The 14,605-nt window shown below is 31.2% G+C and overlaps 1 protein-coding gene across 2 annotated transcripts; it reads left to right on the top strand.

Annotated features, from left to right (window-relative positions):
- The first annotated feature begins 5,508 nt into the window (after window positions 1-5,508).
- Window positions 5,509-12,745, top strand: LOC114392492 (myb family transcription factor PHL5-like). 2 transcript variants are annotated; one of them, XM_028353652.1, is made up of 7 exons: window positions 5,509-6,387; window positions 6,470-6,677; window positions 7,100-7,216; window positions 7,609-7,660; window positions 7,776-7,845; window positions 8,159-8,345; window positions 12,603-12,745. In XM_028353652.1, the coding sequence occupies exons 1-7, from the start codon at window positions 5,758-5,760 to the stop codon at window positions 12,605-12,607; spliced, it is 1,269 nt and encodes a 422-aa protein (XP_028209453.1). In that variant the 5' UTR covers window positions 5,509-5,757; the 3' UTR covers window positions 12,608-12,745. The 2 variants fall into 2 exon arrangements, with proteins under 2 accessions (XP_028209453.1, XP_028209461.1); XM_028353660.1 differs by lacking the exon at window positions 12,603-12,745 and having other exon boundaries at window positions 5,510-6,387; window positions 7,103-7,216; window positions 8,159-8,631.
- The last annotated feature ends 1,860 nt before the right edge of the window (window positions 12,746-14,605 follow it).

Genomic DNA, 14,605 nt, shown 5'->3' with positions numbered 1-14,605 from the left:
TTAGACTGAATCTGAGTTTCAATGTGGTGGGCAACTTAACATGGATACGACATATGTAACCACGAAAAAGAAGACATGAATCAGTACCCACCTAGAGTTGAAAAATGGAAGCAGGAAAATCACAAAAAAGAAAATTAAAACTCACGATTTGAAATCAAACGAAAAATGGAAGCAGGACGCAGGTGACCAGCAATTGGACTAAGGTGGACTTGCACAAAACAAGGCAAACTAGTGAGCACGGCGGGGGCACGACGTGGTAAAAAAGGAAAATGACAATGAGGTTTTCACAAACCCGTGACCACAAACTAGGGTCACGACGACGGTGGTTGACAGAGCACGACAGTGAGGGCTGCAGATAGAGCATGACAGCAAGGGTGGTGGACAGAGCATGATGGCAAATATGTAAGGAGAAAGCAACACGAATGAGGGACTGACCAAGACTAGGGTCGTTTTGTTCTGGAGAATTTTAATTTTCGATGGATATATATTTTGTCGAAAAAATCCATTGGAATTATTTAAATTTTCGACAAAATCAAATCCTTCGTTAATTTCAACTTTCTGATGGAATATATATCCGTTAGAAATTCAATATTTTCCTATGAAATATATTCCGTCGGTAATAACATTTTTTCTTGTGGTGTTTTCCTTCCTTTTTCTTTTCTTTTAACCATCCAACCTACCTTATATCTCTCAAGTCTAATTGTACTTTTAACTTCAAAATTTTTATTTTCTTTTGACTAATTTTATCCACAATAAATTAATATGGTGCATTTTACTACTAACTATTAAAAAAACTTGCAAATTTTATCTTCCGTCTTTGAGTTAGTTGGCGTAACATGTTGACATAAATGTAAAAATTTGGGATAAAATTCACTAAAAAGTAAAAATTAAGTGGAGGTAAAACCAAAAGTAAAAAGTTGAGGATAAAAAATATATTTAAATACATTTTTAGTCCTTGTACTTTATAGTTTTTTGATTTGTCATCCTTGCAAAAAAATTGCTTCTAATCCTTAAAAATTATGTTTGTTTTGTTTTTCGTTCTTAAAACAGTTTAAATAATACTTTTTTCAGTAATTAAAATACTATTTAAAGCAATTTAAGGATAAAAAGAAAACAAATATAATTTACAAGGACTAAAAAGGTATTTAACCTAAAAAGTGCAACTGTTTTAGCATTTCGCATAATCTCAACAATGAAAGGAAAAATTCACTAGTTAAAAAAATTTGGAAGTAATATGCATGAAACTAATATGTTGAGGATAAAATTTGTTAAAAACTAAAATATTGACGTTAAAAAGTACAATTATGTCTAAAATGCATTCTTTGGATAAATTCTAGGACTACATTTTGTTGTTTACAGCTCAAAAGTCATATGAATGTTATTGTTTATTTTCAATTTCATAGTTAGTTTAACAATTAGCGATAGTTTAGAATCGTCGCTAAAAGGATAACAATAATAGTGAAATGAAATTGAACAAAACAAAGATATAGTGAGAAAAAAAAAAGTAACTAAGCATATTGCTTAATTAGGTGATGTGGGTAGAGCAATTAAAATATATAAAAAAATACAATTCAAACAATGTGTATATATTGAGTCATATATTGGTCAACTTGTTGGAGAATTTACTAAAGTCTTTTTAATACACTAATGATAAAATACTAGATATCGTGTTTGAGGTAATTGAGGTTGATTTTGATTGATCTTTGATGTAAGTTTGATTAAGACATGTTTGTCATTGACCAAGATTCAAGTTGTGAATATGATGATCCTCCTTTCTTATGCGGCTGAGATATGGTGGAAAAGGATAGTGTATCTATAAAAGGTATTCTAACACAAAGTTATTAGTTATTTTGGCAAGGTGATTGCATGTAATAAATATAGACTTGACATTGTTTCCGTTGATTGTATTATGAAATAAAACTTTATCACTATACTTAAGGATTCGGTGGACCCCTTTGTATACCTAGGATGTTGTAGCAATCTCATACATGTATATTGACATTGACTTTGCTCAACACCTTATAATGAGTTAGGTTAATTTTTCCTTTGGGCCGAGTTGTTGTATTTATAGGGTTCTAAGACAGGATAAATTTCCTAACACGGGGCTTAACGTCTCTAAAGGACAATATTAGCCTATCATGGAGTAAAAAACCATCATTTTACTCTGATCCGAGAAGGACTCTTTAGTTCCTAAGCATATTATATTTGGATAATGTTGTTTTATGACTTCAACAAAATCTAAGTTAGTTGCTTCTCCCTTTGAGCCGTTGTGCCATGTTAAATGGATTGAACCTCGAACCAAATTTAAAACACTAGGTGTTACTACATTGGCTAAGTGAAAAATATTTTAAAGTTGGTACAAAGAATAATATAAAATTCTTACCATGCAGTTAGCGCATAACAACCTTTCATACATAGACCAAGGTCATAAGTAAAATAGGAAACACAAAATTTACTCTAGAATTTTTAACATTTTAACTATAATCTAAACTATATATACGAGGGAGATCGATTAAATGATAAACGTTGTGCATGACTCTTTCTATGGGTGGACAGATACTTGGGCATAGTGGAGAGGAGCGGATTGGGCGACCACAGCCTATTGTTGGGTTATTACATGCGTTGGGGGTGCGGGAGGTGAAGCCCTCGCGGTACACTACAAGGGTGATATTGTAAATCTGTACAAGTTTCTATTTCGTAAATAATTATGTAATCCTATTTGCCAATTAATAATAGAAGCAACCGTTCTTCTCTTAGGACATAGACACACTTATCAAACTTGATTAAATCTCATGTTTTATGTGTGTGCATATAATTAATTTTTTTTTTTTAGAATTTCGATTGCTATTCCTAATCATAAGAAAATATACAACTGAATCAATATTATTATCTATATAACATAATTTTGAATTTCATTTTAGTCCAAACTATAAAAAGAATATAAGTGCAAAAATAGACAAATACTTCAAGAAAGTATTGAACTACAAAAAAAAGTCAAGTATAATTTACCCTAAAATTTGTGTTGTTTTGCTTGTTAAAGTTTCTGTGTTCATTGAACATAAAGTAAAACAATCAAACTTGCATTATATAAATGCAAAGAGGATATTATACTTTCAAATCGCATATAGAATAGTGAGCAAGACATTCTAACTTCAACACATAAAAATTAGTTACCAAATTTTGTAATAATTTTTTTAATTAATTTTGAGATTACAATATTTTGTGATGAATAGGACTGACAGGTCAAACCCTTCAACCCACTTAAAAATAGCAGGTTAGGGTAGGTTGCTCAACTCGTCAACCTACTCCACCCAGCCTGTCAACTTAATGAGACATCGGTGGGGCAAGGCTGGTTGACCCACGGGCAACTATGTTTATTAAAAAAAAAATGTAAATATTAAGTAAACACTATTTAGGTACAAGCTTTCACTCTAATATATGTTCAGTCTTGCAATTAGAATTAATATGCTTGACAATTTGCGTCATTTTTGTTAAAAGTTTTCACTGTTCTTCAAATTTATTAATTACATATTTGGTATTGTTGTTACTATTATTTATAAACTCAATTCTTCTATTACTAATAGGAAAATTTATATTCAAATCAAATTAGGTCCTTCAACCAAATTTGTCAATTTTGTTAAGTTTTACGAAACTTTAACTTTAACTTTGTCTTTTTTTTTTTTTTTTCATTTCTAGCGGGTCAACTTGTCTCCAGGGTCGGTCTTGAAATTTTTGGTGTTCTGGACAAATTTAACAAATTATGTTTCATATTCATTTAAAAATTGTTTTTGTAATTATTAATAAATTCATTATTAAAATTATTTAAAATAACATTTTTGTTCAATATTGTGTGCATAATTTACCAATTCATTTTCTCAAAATTGATTTTTATCGAGAAGTTGAAATATCCCTCATTAGTTGATTAATTAGTGGTCATTGTTTCCCTCAAGTAAATTATATGTAATTATTTGGTTTTTATAATATATAATTTAAATTTTATAATTTTTTATTTTAATATTTATATGAGGTATATTGGTGCCCTTCTAAAAATGGAACCCTAGGCGGTCGCCCATTTCGACTGCCCTCAGGGGGCACCACTGCCCGTCCCATTTTGGGGGGGGGGGGGTGCAAAGCAGGTCAAATTAGTCAATTTTATCACCCCCTAGTTAACAATAGAAAATATAAAATTAAAATAAAATCATGAAATAATTGGAGTTTCAATCATTAATTATGTCTATAATTGTTTTTTAGAGTATTTTCGTTTCAGTTTTATGAGTTTATACTCATGTTTAGAGAAGTCATTCAAAAATTCACAACTCAATTTCTTATGAGTTTTTTTATTTGTTGTGAGAAATAAGACTGGATATGTGCGTGTAAAATTCTTTTTATCATCATCCAATCACAACCCATTATCATATATAATAAGTTTATTAATTTTTAAAATAATTATCTTAAAATAATTAAATAATAATTTGTGATTAAATAATCGTGTAAAATTATTTTACAATATCATTACATTGATATTAAATTCATTTATTATTCAATCAATTTCTTATAAGTATGAATAAAATTGACCAACAGTTAAAAGATATTTCTTGCACTTTGACCATGACAAATCAATGGCCAGAAGGAAGTGACAGTGGATGAATACGCAGAATATGTGTATATCCTTTTACCTTTCGTTAATGGAAAGCCCCATTAAGGTTACTGAGCAATGTTGGGAATTCTGTAGTTGAAATTCTGTTATGCTTTTAAGATGAATATAAGTTAGTTACACTTTTTCGGTAATTTCTGATACCCCACTTTGCAAGATGCAGTGTCTGGCAAATGGGACAAGATTTTTAAGTCTAATATATATTTTCTCTTTTCGGAAAGGATGATTTGGCTATCTATATTCATATTTAATTATTACCCCTGTGGGTGGCTAAAGTTATTTCTTCCGAATCCAATATAAGAATAATTGCAGATCTTTTACTTGTGAATTTATGCGAGTATCTTTATCTAACATTTTATTATCACACTATAGATGCCCATAACAATATTCTACAATTTCAAGATGATGAATAAGTATTTAGTAATAGTTTTGGGGCGGTTGTGAACCTCTATTTGTGACTCATTCAAGTTTGGTTGCTTTAGCTTTCATCTTTCTTCTTTCTTCTGATTCTTTTGCATTTTGTTTTAAATGCACTTGAAGACAACATTAGACAAAATTATTTATTTTGTTTATCGAGCTTTGTTCTTTTCAGTGTTCTGTACTTCGGTTGTGTCAGTAGATAATTGTTTCTTTCCTAATAATAAATAATGAAAACCACCTAACGCATAAGTAATCTCAAGATGGAATCTAGGAGCGTAGCTACATTAAATATTCGGAGGGAAGGTTTTACTACTTATAATAGTAGTTTTAACCTACTCCAACAAAATTGTCTTTATAAGTGTGCTCTCAAACAAAAAATAATAATAAATAATTACCTTGCATGGTAGCATTTAGGCAAATTAGATTCAAATCTTATTCATGAAGTCTTCAGGAATAAAAACAGCACTTTATGCCATAAGGCTGGAATTTAGCCTTACCATTCTTACCTTTCCAATCTTCTTGTTGCGTTTCTGGTTCTTGTTTTCTTCTTCCCTTCACCCTTCAAAAGGGTGCCCCTTAATAAGGATGAACCTCTCATAGATTCACGTATGCTCCAGAAATTTGAACTATTATTTTGCAACTCTTCTTGCCAAATTTTGAAGGGACATTTGGGTTGTCTATAAATGAACGAGAACAGGATTGATTGTGTAGGACGGACTCAACAAAGCTATGGCCTAAATGGTGATTGGAATTCTGAGTTTGGCAATTGTTCTAGTCAATATTTTGATGTGAGACAGGCTTCAAATATGGGAACTTGCAATCAGCCACTTGCAATGGCCAGTGGTGGAGGAGTGGAACAGGAACCACACATAGGCCAAAACAAATCATCTAGCAGCATCATAAGCCGTTTCAAGTCTCCTGCTTCAGCCTTTTATGCAACAGAAATGTGCATGGGTGGTTTCCCTCAATATGATAGCCAAATTGGCAATCCATCTTTGATGTCTCATTCCTCCAAGTTTAATGATATGGAATTTCCTTTATATCAATCTCTCAGGCAAAGCCTATTCATGCCTTCATTAGCAAACCAACCTCCCCCCAAATTTGACTTGTCAAATCCCTTGCAAGAAATGCTCAAATTTCATTTGAATAGTGATCAATGTGTTAGATCTCTTGAAACATTTAATAAAATCCCATGTGGGGATTTTCCTGGCAGCAATTTTCTTCCAATTGAACAACATAAGTTATTCATTGATGATGCTGCCCCAATTAGTAGAAGCCCTTCAATTCCTTCTAAGGGAAATCAGGGTCAAACAGTAAGTTTTTGCCAACCCCATATTTAGTTTTGCCCATTGCTCCTCCATTGATTGCCTTATGTTGTTATTGCATCTTTTGTAGGTTTCTTGTGGCTCATTCAATTTGCCTTCTGCACAGCTTAGTTTTTCTTCTCAGCAAGAGATGCTGTCTCCAACAGGTAGCATGCCAACTAATTCTGGAAACTCTAGTTCAAATGGATCAGTAGTTTCAAGTAAAACAAGAATAAGATGGACTCAGGAGCTTCATGAGAAGTTTGTTGAGTGTGTGAATCGCCTCGGAGGTGCTGAGAGTAAGGGCTTGTTTGATTCCCTTTTCACTTTTTTGTTTTGAAAACTGTTTTCTAAAATAATTCTACACTACTCAGCAATTGTTTTGATAAGTTTTAAAAATTGTTTCTAAAACAAGTGTTTCAAAAACCAAAAATCAGAAGCAGTTGGTAGATTCCATCCTTTTGTTTTCATCTTGTTTAACCTCTCCCTCAATTTCACACTCTCATTTGTTCCTTACACCACCCTCCACAATCTGTTTGAGTAACCTTGTTTAATTGCATTTTGAAAATTAAAAACAGTTTTTGAAATTTGAAAATAGAAATCAAACATATCCTAAGTAACTTGCTAATATTTTTCATTATAATATTCAACATCTGATATTTTTCATTATACAAAACAAATATTCAACATCTGATTGTCTTCTTGGCTACTTGATTGTAAGAAGCAACACCAAAAGCTATATTAAGGCTGATGGATTCAGATGGATTGACCATCTTCCAAGTTAAAAGTCATTTGCAGAAATATAGAATTGCCAAATTCATGCCACAGCCAACTCAAGGTAATTTGTAACTCAGTTGCAGTGTAGTTTCTATATCATGTCAAGTACATTTCATGGTGCTTGAATTTGATAGCATTCCCATCATAAATGATGACCAAATGTTTACGATATAGTGCTTGGCTTACAGAGGATGAACTTATAAACTAATATAAATTGCTTAGTTGATTCCTTCACACTTAGCTAGCTAAAACTGAAAGGGTAAAATATTGCTTTCTTGATTGAATATAGTTACTGGTATTCTTTTATATGGTAGAAAGCTTGAATTATTAAATGTCAAATACAGTTCACTTTCTCTGCTATAGAAAATACTGTATTATTATTCTCCTGTTATTCAAGATCTTCAATGCCCTTTTTGTTATTATTGATTTTCAAATTATGTTTTCATGTTTCAGGGAAATCTGACAAAAGAACCAATGCAGAGAATGTGCATCTTGATGTCAAAACGTAACGCTACTTCCACTGTTATCATTCTACAGTTCAAATACTTTAGTTCATTGTTATTTTTCATATTGGCATAAGATGTTGTTAATCAACTTAATTTCTTGTTCTTGATTCTCAGTGGCTTCCAAATTAGAGAGGCACTTCAGTTGCAGTTAGATGTTCAGCGGCGTCTTCATGAACAGCTAGAGGTATATCCTTGCTAGGGGAGTCTCAGTAACACAGTCTCTGCCATAAGTTAAGATTTTTTGAGAACTACGAAATTATGAGTGAGGTTGATTCAATATAAAGTGGGATCAACAAAATTTTGTGGTATTCAATAAATTTTGAGTAATAATAGAGATTGTGTTATTAGCATTTCTCATCCTTGCTATATCTGGTGACTTTTTGGCTACTATATCTTCATGTTCTCCAAATCTTGCTGTTTATCCTTTGTACTTCATAGTTACATTCTCTTCACAATGTTCATTGACTTCAAATATTCATTCAATTAACTTGTTCCAGATTCAGAGAAAATTACAGTTGAGGATTGAGGAGCAAGGTAAGCAGCTGAAGATGATGTTTGACCAACAGCAGAAGACAACTGATAGCCACTTGATTACTGAGAATAGTGATAGACCAATTAGTTCTAAAGATGTTCTGGTTTCCATTTATGAAGGGTCTGAAAATTCCTTGTTCTCTTCCAAGATAAGTTAGTTCTCCAATCTCATAATTTCATAGCTCTATACATAAACAATTAATTTCAGTTACACAGTGTGCCAACAAATCATACTCATTGTAAGAGACTCAAACCACATCAGAAAATTGCATTTTGAGAAGTAAAGCACTCTTACTGTCCTGCAAGTAAAAGCTCAATAAGTTAGTCCATATAAGAAGAGTGTGCTACTTTAGCATTACCTGAAAAACACATCATAATTGGTTAATTGTAATTTTCATAAAGAAAGCTTTTGTACAAGTTTAGCACAGTTTTGTTCTCTTGCTTCCTCTGCAATTCCTTTATGGCTTTATCTTCTGTTCAACAAACCTCTACTTAGAGATTTCATAAAAAACTTTACATCAGGTTTGCAGGTAGAAAAAGTGAAAACAGAAGCAAAAAAAAAAAAAAAGAAGTAATCTCAGAGTAGATATCTAATTTTTGAAATGTGAATATGTGACAAACACACCCCATAAATGAAAAAGAATAAAAAAAACTTAAATATATTTTCCGTCCGTGTTTTTTTATTTTTTTCATTTAAGAAAATAAAAATTTCAATTCTTATTATTATGTTTGTTTTATTTTTCATATCTCATCATCGTAATAAAAATGATAATGTGACAAATGAATTGATGATATCATCCTATCACGTCATCACTTCATGATTTCATGATAATGTTATCATGTCACATCAACATGTTATGTCATCATTATTTTACAAAGACGAAAACCAAAGGAAACATAAATTTAGGGGGACTAAAATAAAAAATGACATATTTGCAAGGATGTAAAAATATTTATGTTTTAAATTACATATTAAAATAAAGTAAATGCTTAAATATTAATTTGTCCACATCTTCATCTCTACACATCCTCAACCTTCAAACTCTTTCTTTTCCCATTTTTTTGTCATCTCCTATTTCAAGCTTCACCCTTCCTCCACCCTTCAATGCATTCCTGACACCCTTAACTGGCTTCGTGGTGGTGCTGACAGCGGCAATAAAGGCAATGATGGTCAAATCTTGGTGGTTGTGGTAGCAACAACCTGAATAGTGGAGCTGGTGGTGGTGACAATGGTCGTAGTAGTTCTGAAAGAAACAAAAATGATAGTGGTGATTGTAGTGGCCGCAATAATAGTGTCGTAATGGTGGTAGGTTAGTAGAGGCATTGACGATGGTGCTAAGTCGATTTTCATAATAGGAATTTACAAAAGTTTGATGTTGTTAAGTATGTGTCATCTCAAATTTTCATGTGATCCCTTTTCATCAACTTATTTCAGCCATTAAAATCAAGAACTTCTTAACAAAAACTAAGGTTGATCTAGTGGTAAACGGAGAAGGAAAGGGGAAAGAGGTTACAGGTTCAAATGTCCCGCTAACAAAAATTAACAATGCTAACAACTAATGTTTGCCGATAAAAAAAATATTAACTATTAGAGATGATGTATGTATGATTATCAAACTCTCGAGTTAACTCATTAACTCTTACGAGTTTATGAGTCCACTTACCCTCTGTGAGTTGACTCGTGTGTAAACTCTCTTTTTAGTGGACTCTATAAACTCTAAGTAAACTCGGTAGACTCTCGGGTTTACCACCAAGTTAACGAGTCGACAAGTTAAAAAAATTAAACCAAAATGTAAGTCATTTTGGGTTGTTTTTTGTATGTTTAGTGTTCAACATATCTTCATTTAGTGTATTATTTCTGAATAAAAAAATTCTCACCTTTAATAACATCAAACCCTTCATGAGAATGATCTACCACTACTATAACATCTGCAAGTTATTATCTAGTAGGGATGCATTACTAGACTTGGTTATTTAAGTATTGTGTAATTTATGATTTACTATTTTGCTTTATTATATTGTTGAAATTTTTAATTAGTATGCTATTCATAGATATTTTGTTATTATTTTTATATGAATTATACTCTTACAAGTCTATGAGTTGAGTGTAGAAGTCAAGTCTATAGAACTATTACTAGTTTACATAAACCCTTGAGTTTGATAACCTTGGATGTACGCATAAAATTTAGTTGCTGTCAAATTATTTTATTATATGTGATAACTAAAATTCATGGAACAATTAAAGTAATATCAAAACTAGAATACTAAAATTTATTTCAATTAGTTGAAAAAATGCTTTTGCATATCTAACAAGTCATGTGTGCCTGTAACATGAATTAACTTTTTACTCTTGATGTATAAACTTAAAACACAAGTAATGAAATTTGGATAATTTCTTTTTAACTAATAATTATCTTTTCTCTGATTTGTAATCAACATGAATCAAGACAATTCATTTTACAAGTTGAATCATATTTATTACATATTTATGCAAAAATGATTTTTAAGTAAAAATAATTTTATAGGATTTTAAAGTCTTTGGTATGAAGTTGTTTTAACTACTCATAGAAATAATTTTGTCACCCATAATGGTCATGAGTAGGATTGTCACCCTTGAATGATATTTGAGGTCTCTATCATAATCAAAATTATTTTGTAATAAAAATATATTGAATAAATTAATTTAATATATTTATGTATAATTAAAGCTAATATAATTTATGATATTATTGAGTAAGTAATTTAAAATTATTTTGTAATAAAATTATATTTGATAAATTACTCAATATGGTTTTTACATATTTATGTAAAAATGATTTCAAAGTAAAAATGATTTTATAGGATTTCAAAGTAAAAATAAATATTAATGAGATTTTTATATGCAGTTGCGTTATTGAGCATGATTGCCTCTCATCAATGTTGTGGCTTCTACTAAATCTAATTTAATTTATGATATTATTGATAAAATAACTTTAAAATATTTTGCTGGTTGACCAAGCTCCTCTAACTATTAACAAACATTATACAATAAACATTTAGTGATAAATTAAACAACTACATTAAAGTATGTAATAGAATTTTAATGTACATACCAAGCGAATCATGTGATCTTGCAAGCTAATAGAACCACCTGTGTGCATATACCCACCCTTTTTAGAATGCCCAATTTTTTTTTCTTGCATGTACACACTTGGAACGATACTCAGGTGCATTCCAATGTGATAACAAATCGTTCCAAACACAATCTCCAATCCAATATGGCCTTTTATTTTCATCCTGGGCATCCCTAAACATCTCAGAAAGTCTAAGAGAGGCTTTCGAGTTAAAAACTTTCATAATTTCATTCTCTTCCTCGAGTCTCTAGACCAATTTTCTCTAAAGTATGACAAAGTTATGAAATGGTACACAATTAGAAAAATACCAATTTTACATTTTAAGATCAAATAAAAAAAAATCAGCATTACTATCCATTTCATACATTGAACTATTTCATTAACAGAAGGATAAGTTACCTTAAAATGTTGGAAAAAAGTTTCAGATGATCTTTTTGAATTGCTCCCCCTATAGGCCAAGGGTGACCAAATTGTTGCCTAATGGACAAAGTGACATCCTTTGCGGCAACTTTAAATGGATGAAACTTAAATAGAAAATAATATGTGAAAAAGTAAAAGATCAAATGTTGTATCAAATATAATGATAATTACATAAATTTTGTAATACCTATGCTCCATTGATAAGTGTAACCATAGGACGATCATTGGGGGGAGGGGGGTTCTTCCATGGCCAAATTTGGAATGTCTTCATTTGTAGGCATGTTGGCCAGCCGGGGATGGGGATGGTGTGGATGTAGGTACTCAGGACTATCCACATGCATCAAGATGTGATGGAGATGGTCTAACTTCAGTCAGAGGTAGAGATGATGTAGGTGCAATATCGGAAGATCTAACTGTCATAGATACAGTAGACGAGGATGAGGTATATGATGTTAGACTATCTCTAGATGGTAGTAGTCTAACCACATATCGTTTTTTCTTCCCACTAGTCCCTTTCCCATTGGAGTCATGTGACGAGGGTTGGGGAGGGTCAACACCACCTGATGAGATATCTATATATAGAAAAATAATATTACAAATAATTAATCAAATACAATATTGGGATGAATTAAAATTACATAACTAACAAAATTCCATTTTACACCAAAAATAAAATACACTAATAAAGTGTTCAAGTATTACAACAAAACAAAGATGTCACTAATAAAAAACATTATAACAGACTAACAAACATCAATGTCTAATCCTCTTCAGAATTGTAAACTTCAAAATCATCTACTAATTCTCCTTCATTGTCTTGTTCAATATTGTTTCATTCTCCATTCAAATGATTTGATTCTTCTTCGTTTGTCAACAGATTAGCAGGGTCTACTTCTTCAACACCACCTCTTAAATCTTGCAATCTAAAAATACCTTCAACTTCAATGACTTCGTTGACATGTATCATCATCTTTGCTAAGAAAACAATGATTGTTATCTAGTTTTAGGCTTAAGTCAATCATATATACATTGTTGACTCTATATCCTATATGCTTTATATTGGTGTCATGCTTATGTTCTATAAGACATTTTTGAGAATCAAATGATACTAGATAGCCTTTGTCACATAATTGACTAACACTAAGTAGGTTGTGCTTAAGACCTTCTACAAGTAGAACATTTTCAATGGAGTTTGAAGAATTTGTACCTATTTTATCAACTCCAAGGATTCTACCTTTGTTGTTGTCACCATAAGTTACATGCCCACTTTTCTTGGAAGAGATATATGTAAACTTTGATGCATCTCCAGTCATATGTTTTGAACATCTGTTATCTATGTACCATTTCTTCCTCAAAGATAGCTACATGATCAAGTTTTTGACTTAGGTACCCAAACTTTATTGGGTCCTTGTGTGTTAGTGTAGACTGAAGATCCTTTTGGGACCCATATCATTTTAATGTTGTTGTAGTTTTTCTTAAAATAACATGTAGATGTGCTATGCCCTTTTCTTCCACAATAAAAACAAGTGATAGAACTAAAATTATATTTTTGTGTGGAAGCGAAGAGGTTTTTATGAAATTTTTGTTGTTTTTCAGGTTTATATCCTATTCCAGCCTTATTAGAGACACATCTTTGTTTTCCTAATATGACATCTAAATTATTTTTACTAATAGAAAGTTTTGCAAGTGAGTTTTTCAAATCTTTAATTTCTTTTTTCATATTTTCCACAACAACTACAAGAATCAGATATTTTCTTGTCAAAAATAGTAGAGATATAAACTTTTTCATTTGATTTAGAAATTGAGACTTCAGTTCTAAGATGATCTAATTCTTTGTTTAATTTTGAAATTTCATTTTCTAAATCTGAAATTGTTTTCTTAGAAGATGAAACTAACTTTGCAAGTTTGATTGACTCTTTATGCAAATCAGCAAATGCATCTTGTAATTCATCAAAAGAAATGGATAAGTTATTTGAAGATGTTACCTCTTCATCGCTTTCATAACTTTTAGCCATTAAACAGAGGTTTATTTCTTCATTTTTTGAATCTTCAAATGATTCCATATCATTGTCATCCCATGTGATGTAAGCCTTCTTAATTTTCTTTTCACTAAAATTTTTCTTTTCAGATTTCTCCATCTTTTTCTTGAAGATAGGACAATTAACCCTCAGATGTCCAGGTTGATTACATTCAAAGCATTTTGAAGTAGAAGATGAAACTTCTGTCCTTCTTTTAGATTTAAAATTTGGTCGCCTTTGACTTCCTTTGATTTTCAGAAACTTGTTGAACCTTTTTACAAAAAGGCTAAGATCATCATCTTCATCTAGATCAATTTCCTTATCACTTTCTTCTTGGATTGAAGATGAGGCTTTAAGAGCAATTCCCTTCTTTTTCTTGTCATTTTCTTCATGTTGATTTAATCTCAACAATTCCATTTTGTGTTCCTGTAACTTTCCAAATAGACTAGCAAGAGTCATGTTAGATAAATCTCTTGATTCAGAAATGGCTGTTACTTTTGGTTGCCATTCTCTGCTTAAACATCTTACTTTTGGTTGCCATTCTCTGCTTAAACATCTTAATACTTTGTTTATGAGATCTTCATTTTGAAAATCTTTCCCTAAAGCTGCAAGATGATTTACTATATGTGTGAACCTCTTTTGCATGTCTTGTATGCTTTCATTTGCATTCATCCAAAATAGTTCATATTCATGAGTTAATGTGTTTATCCTAGATCTTTTAACATCTATTGTGCCTTCATGTGTTACTTGTAGAGTGTCCCACATTTCCTTAGCACTCTTACAATTTGAAACCCTAAAATATTCGTCCATTCCCAGGGCAGATGTAATTATGTTTTTGGCTTTTAAAATTATATTGTACTCG

This window comes from Glycine soja, chromosome 2 (genome assembly GCF_004193775.1).
Source record: "Glycine soja cultivar W05 chromosome 2, ASM419377v2, whole genome shotgun sequence".
Classification (NCBI taxonomy): Eukaryota; Viridiplantae; Streptophyta; class Magnoliopsida; order Fabales; family Fabaceae; genus Glycine; species Glycine soja.
The sequence above is the reverse complement of the archived record's forward strand: the minus strand, read 5'-3'. Positions and strand labels throughout refer to the sequence as shown.

What these genes read in the sequence shown, in the direction of transcription:
- LOC114392492 (XM_028353652.1), top strand. Translation starts at nt 5,758, where the DNA reads ATGAACGAGAACAGGATTGATTGTGTAGGACGGACTCAACAAAGCTAT. An exon ending in GTGCATCTTGATGTCAAAAC is followed by an intron (nt 7,661 to 7,775) that starts GTAACGCTACTT and finishes CTTGATTCTCAG; the next exon opens with TGGCTTCCAAATTAGAGAGG. An exon ending in GTCTTCATGAACAGCTAGAG is followed by an intron (nt 7,846 to 8,158) that starts GTATATCCTTGC and finishes AACTTGTTCCAG; the next exon opens with ATTCAGAGAAAATTACAGTT.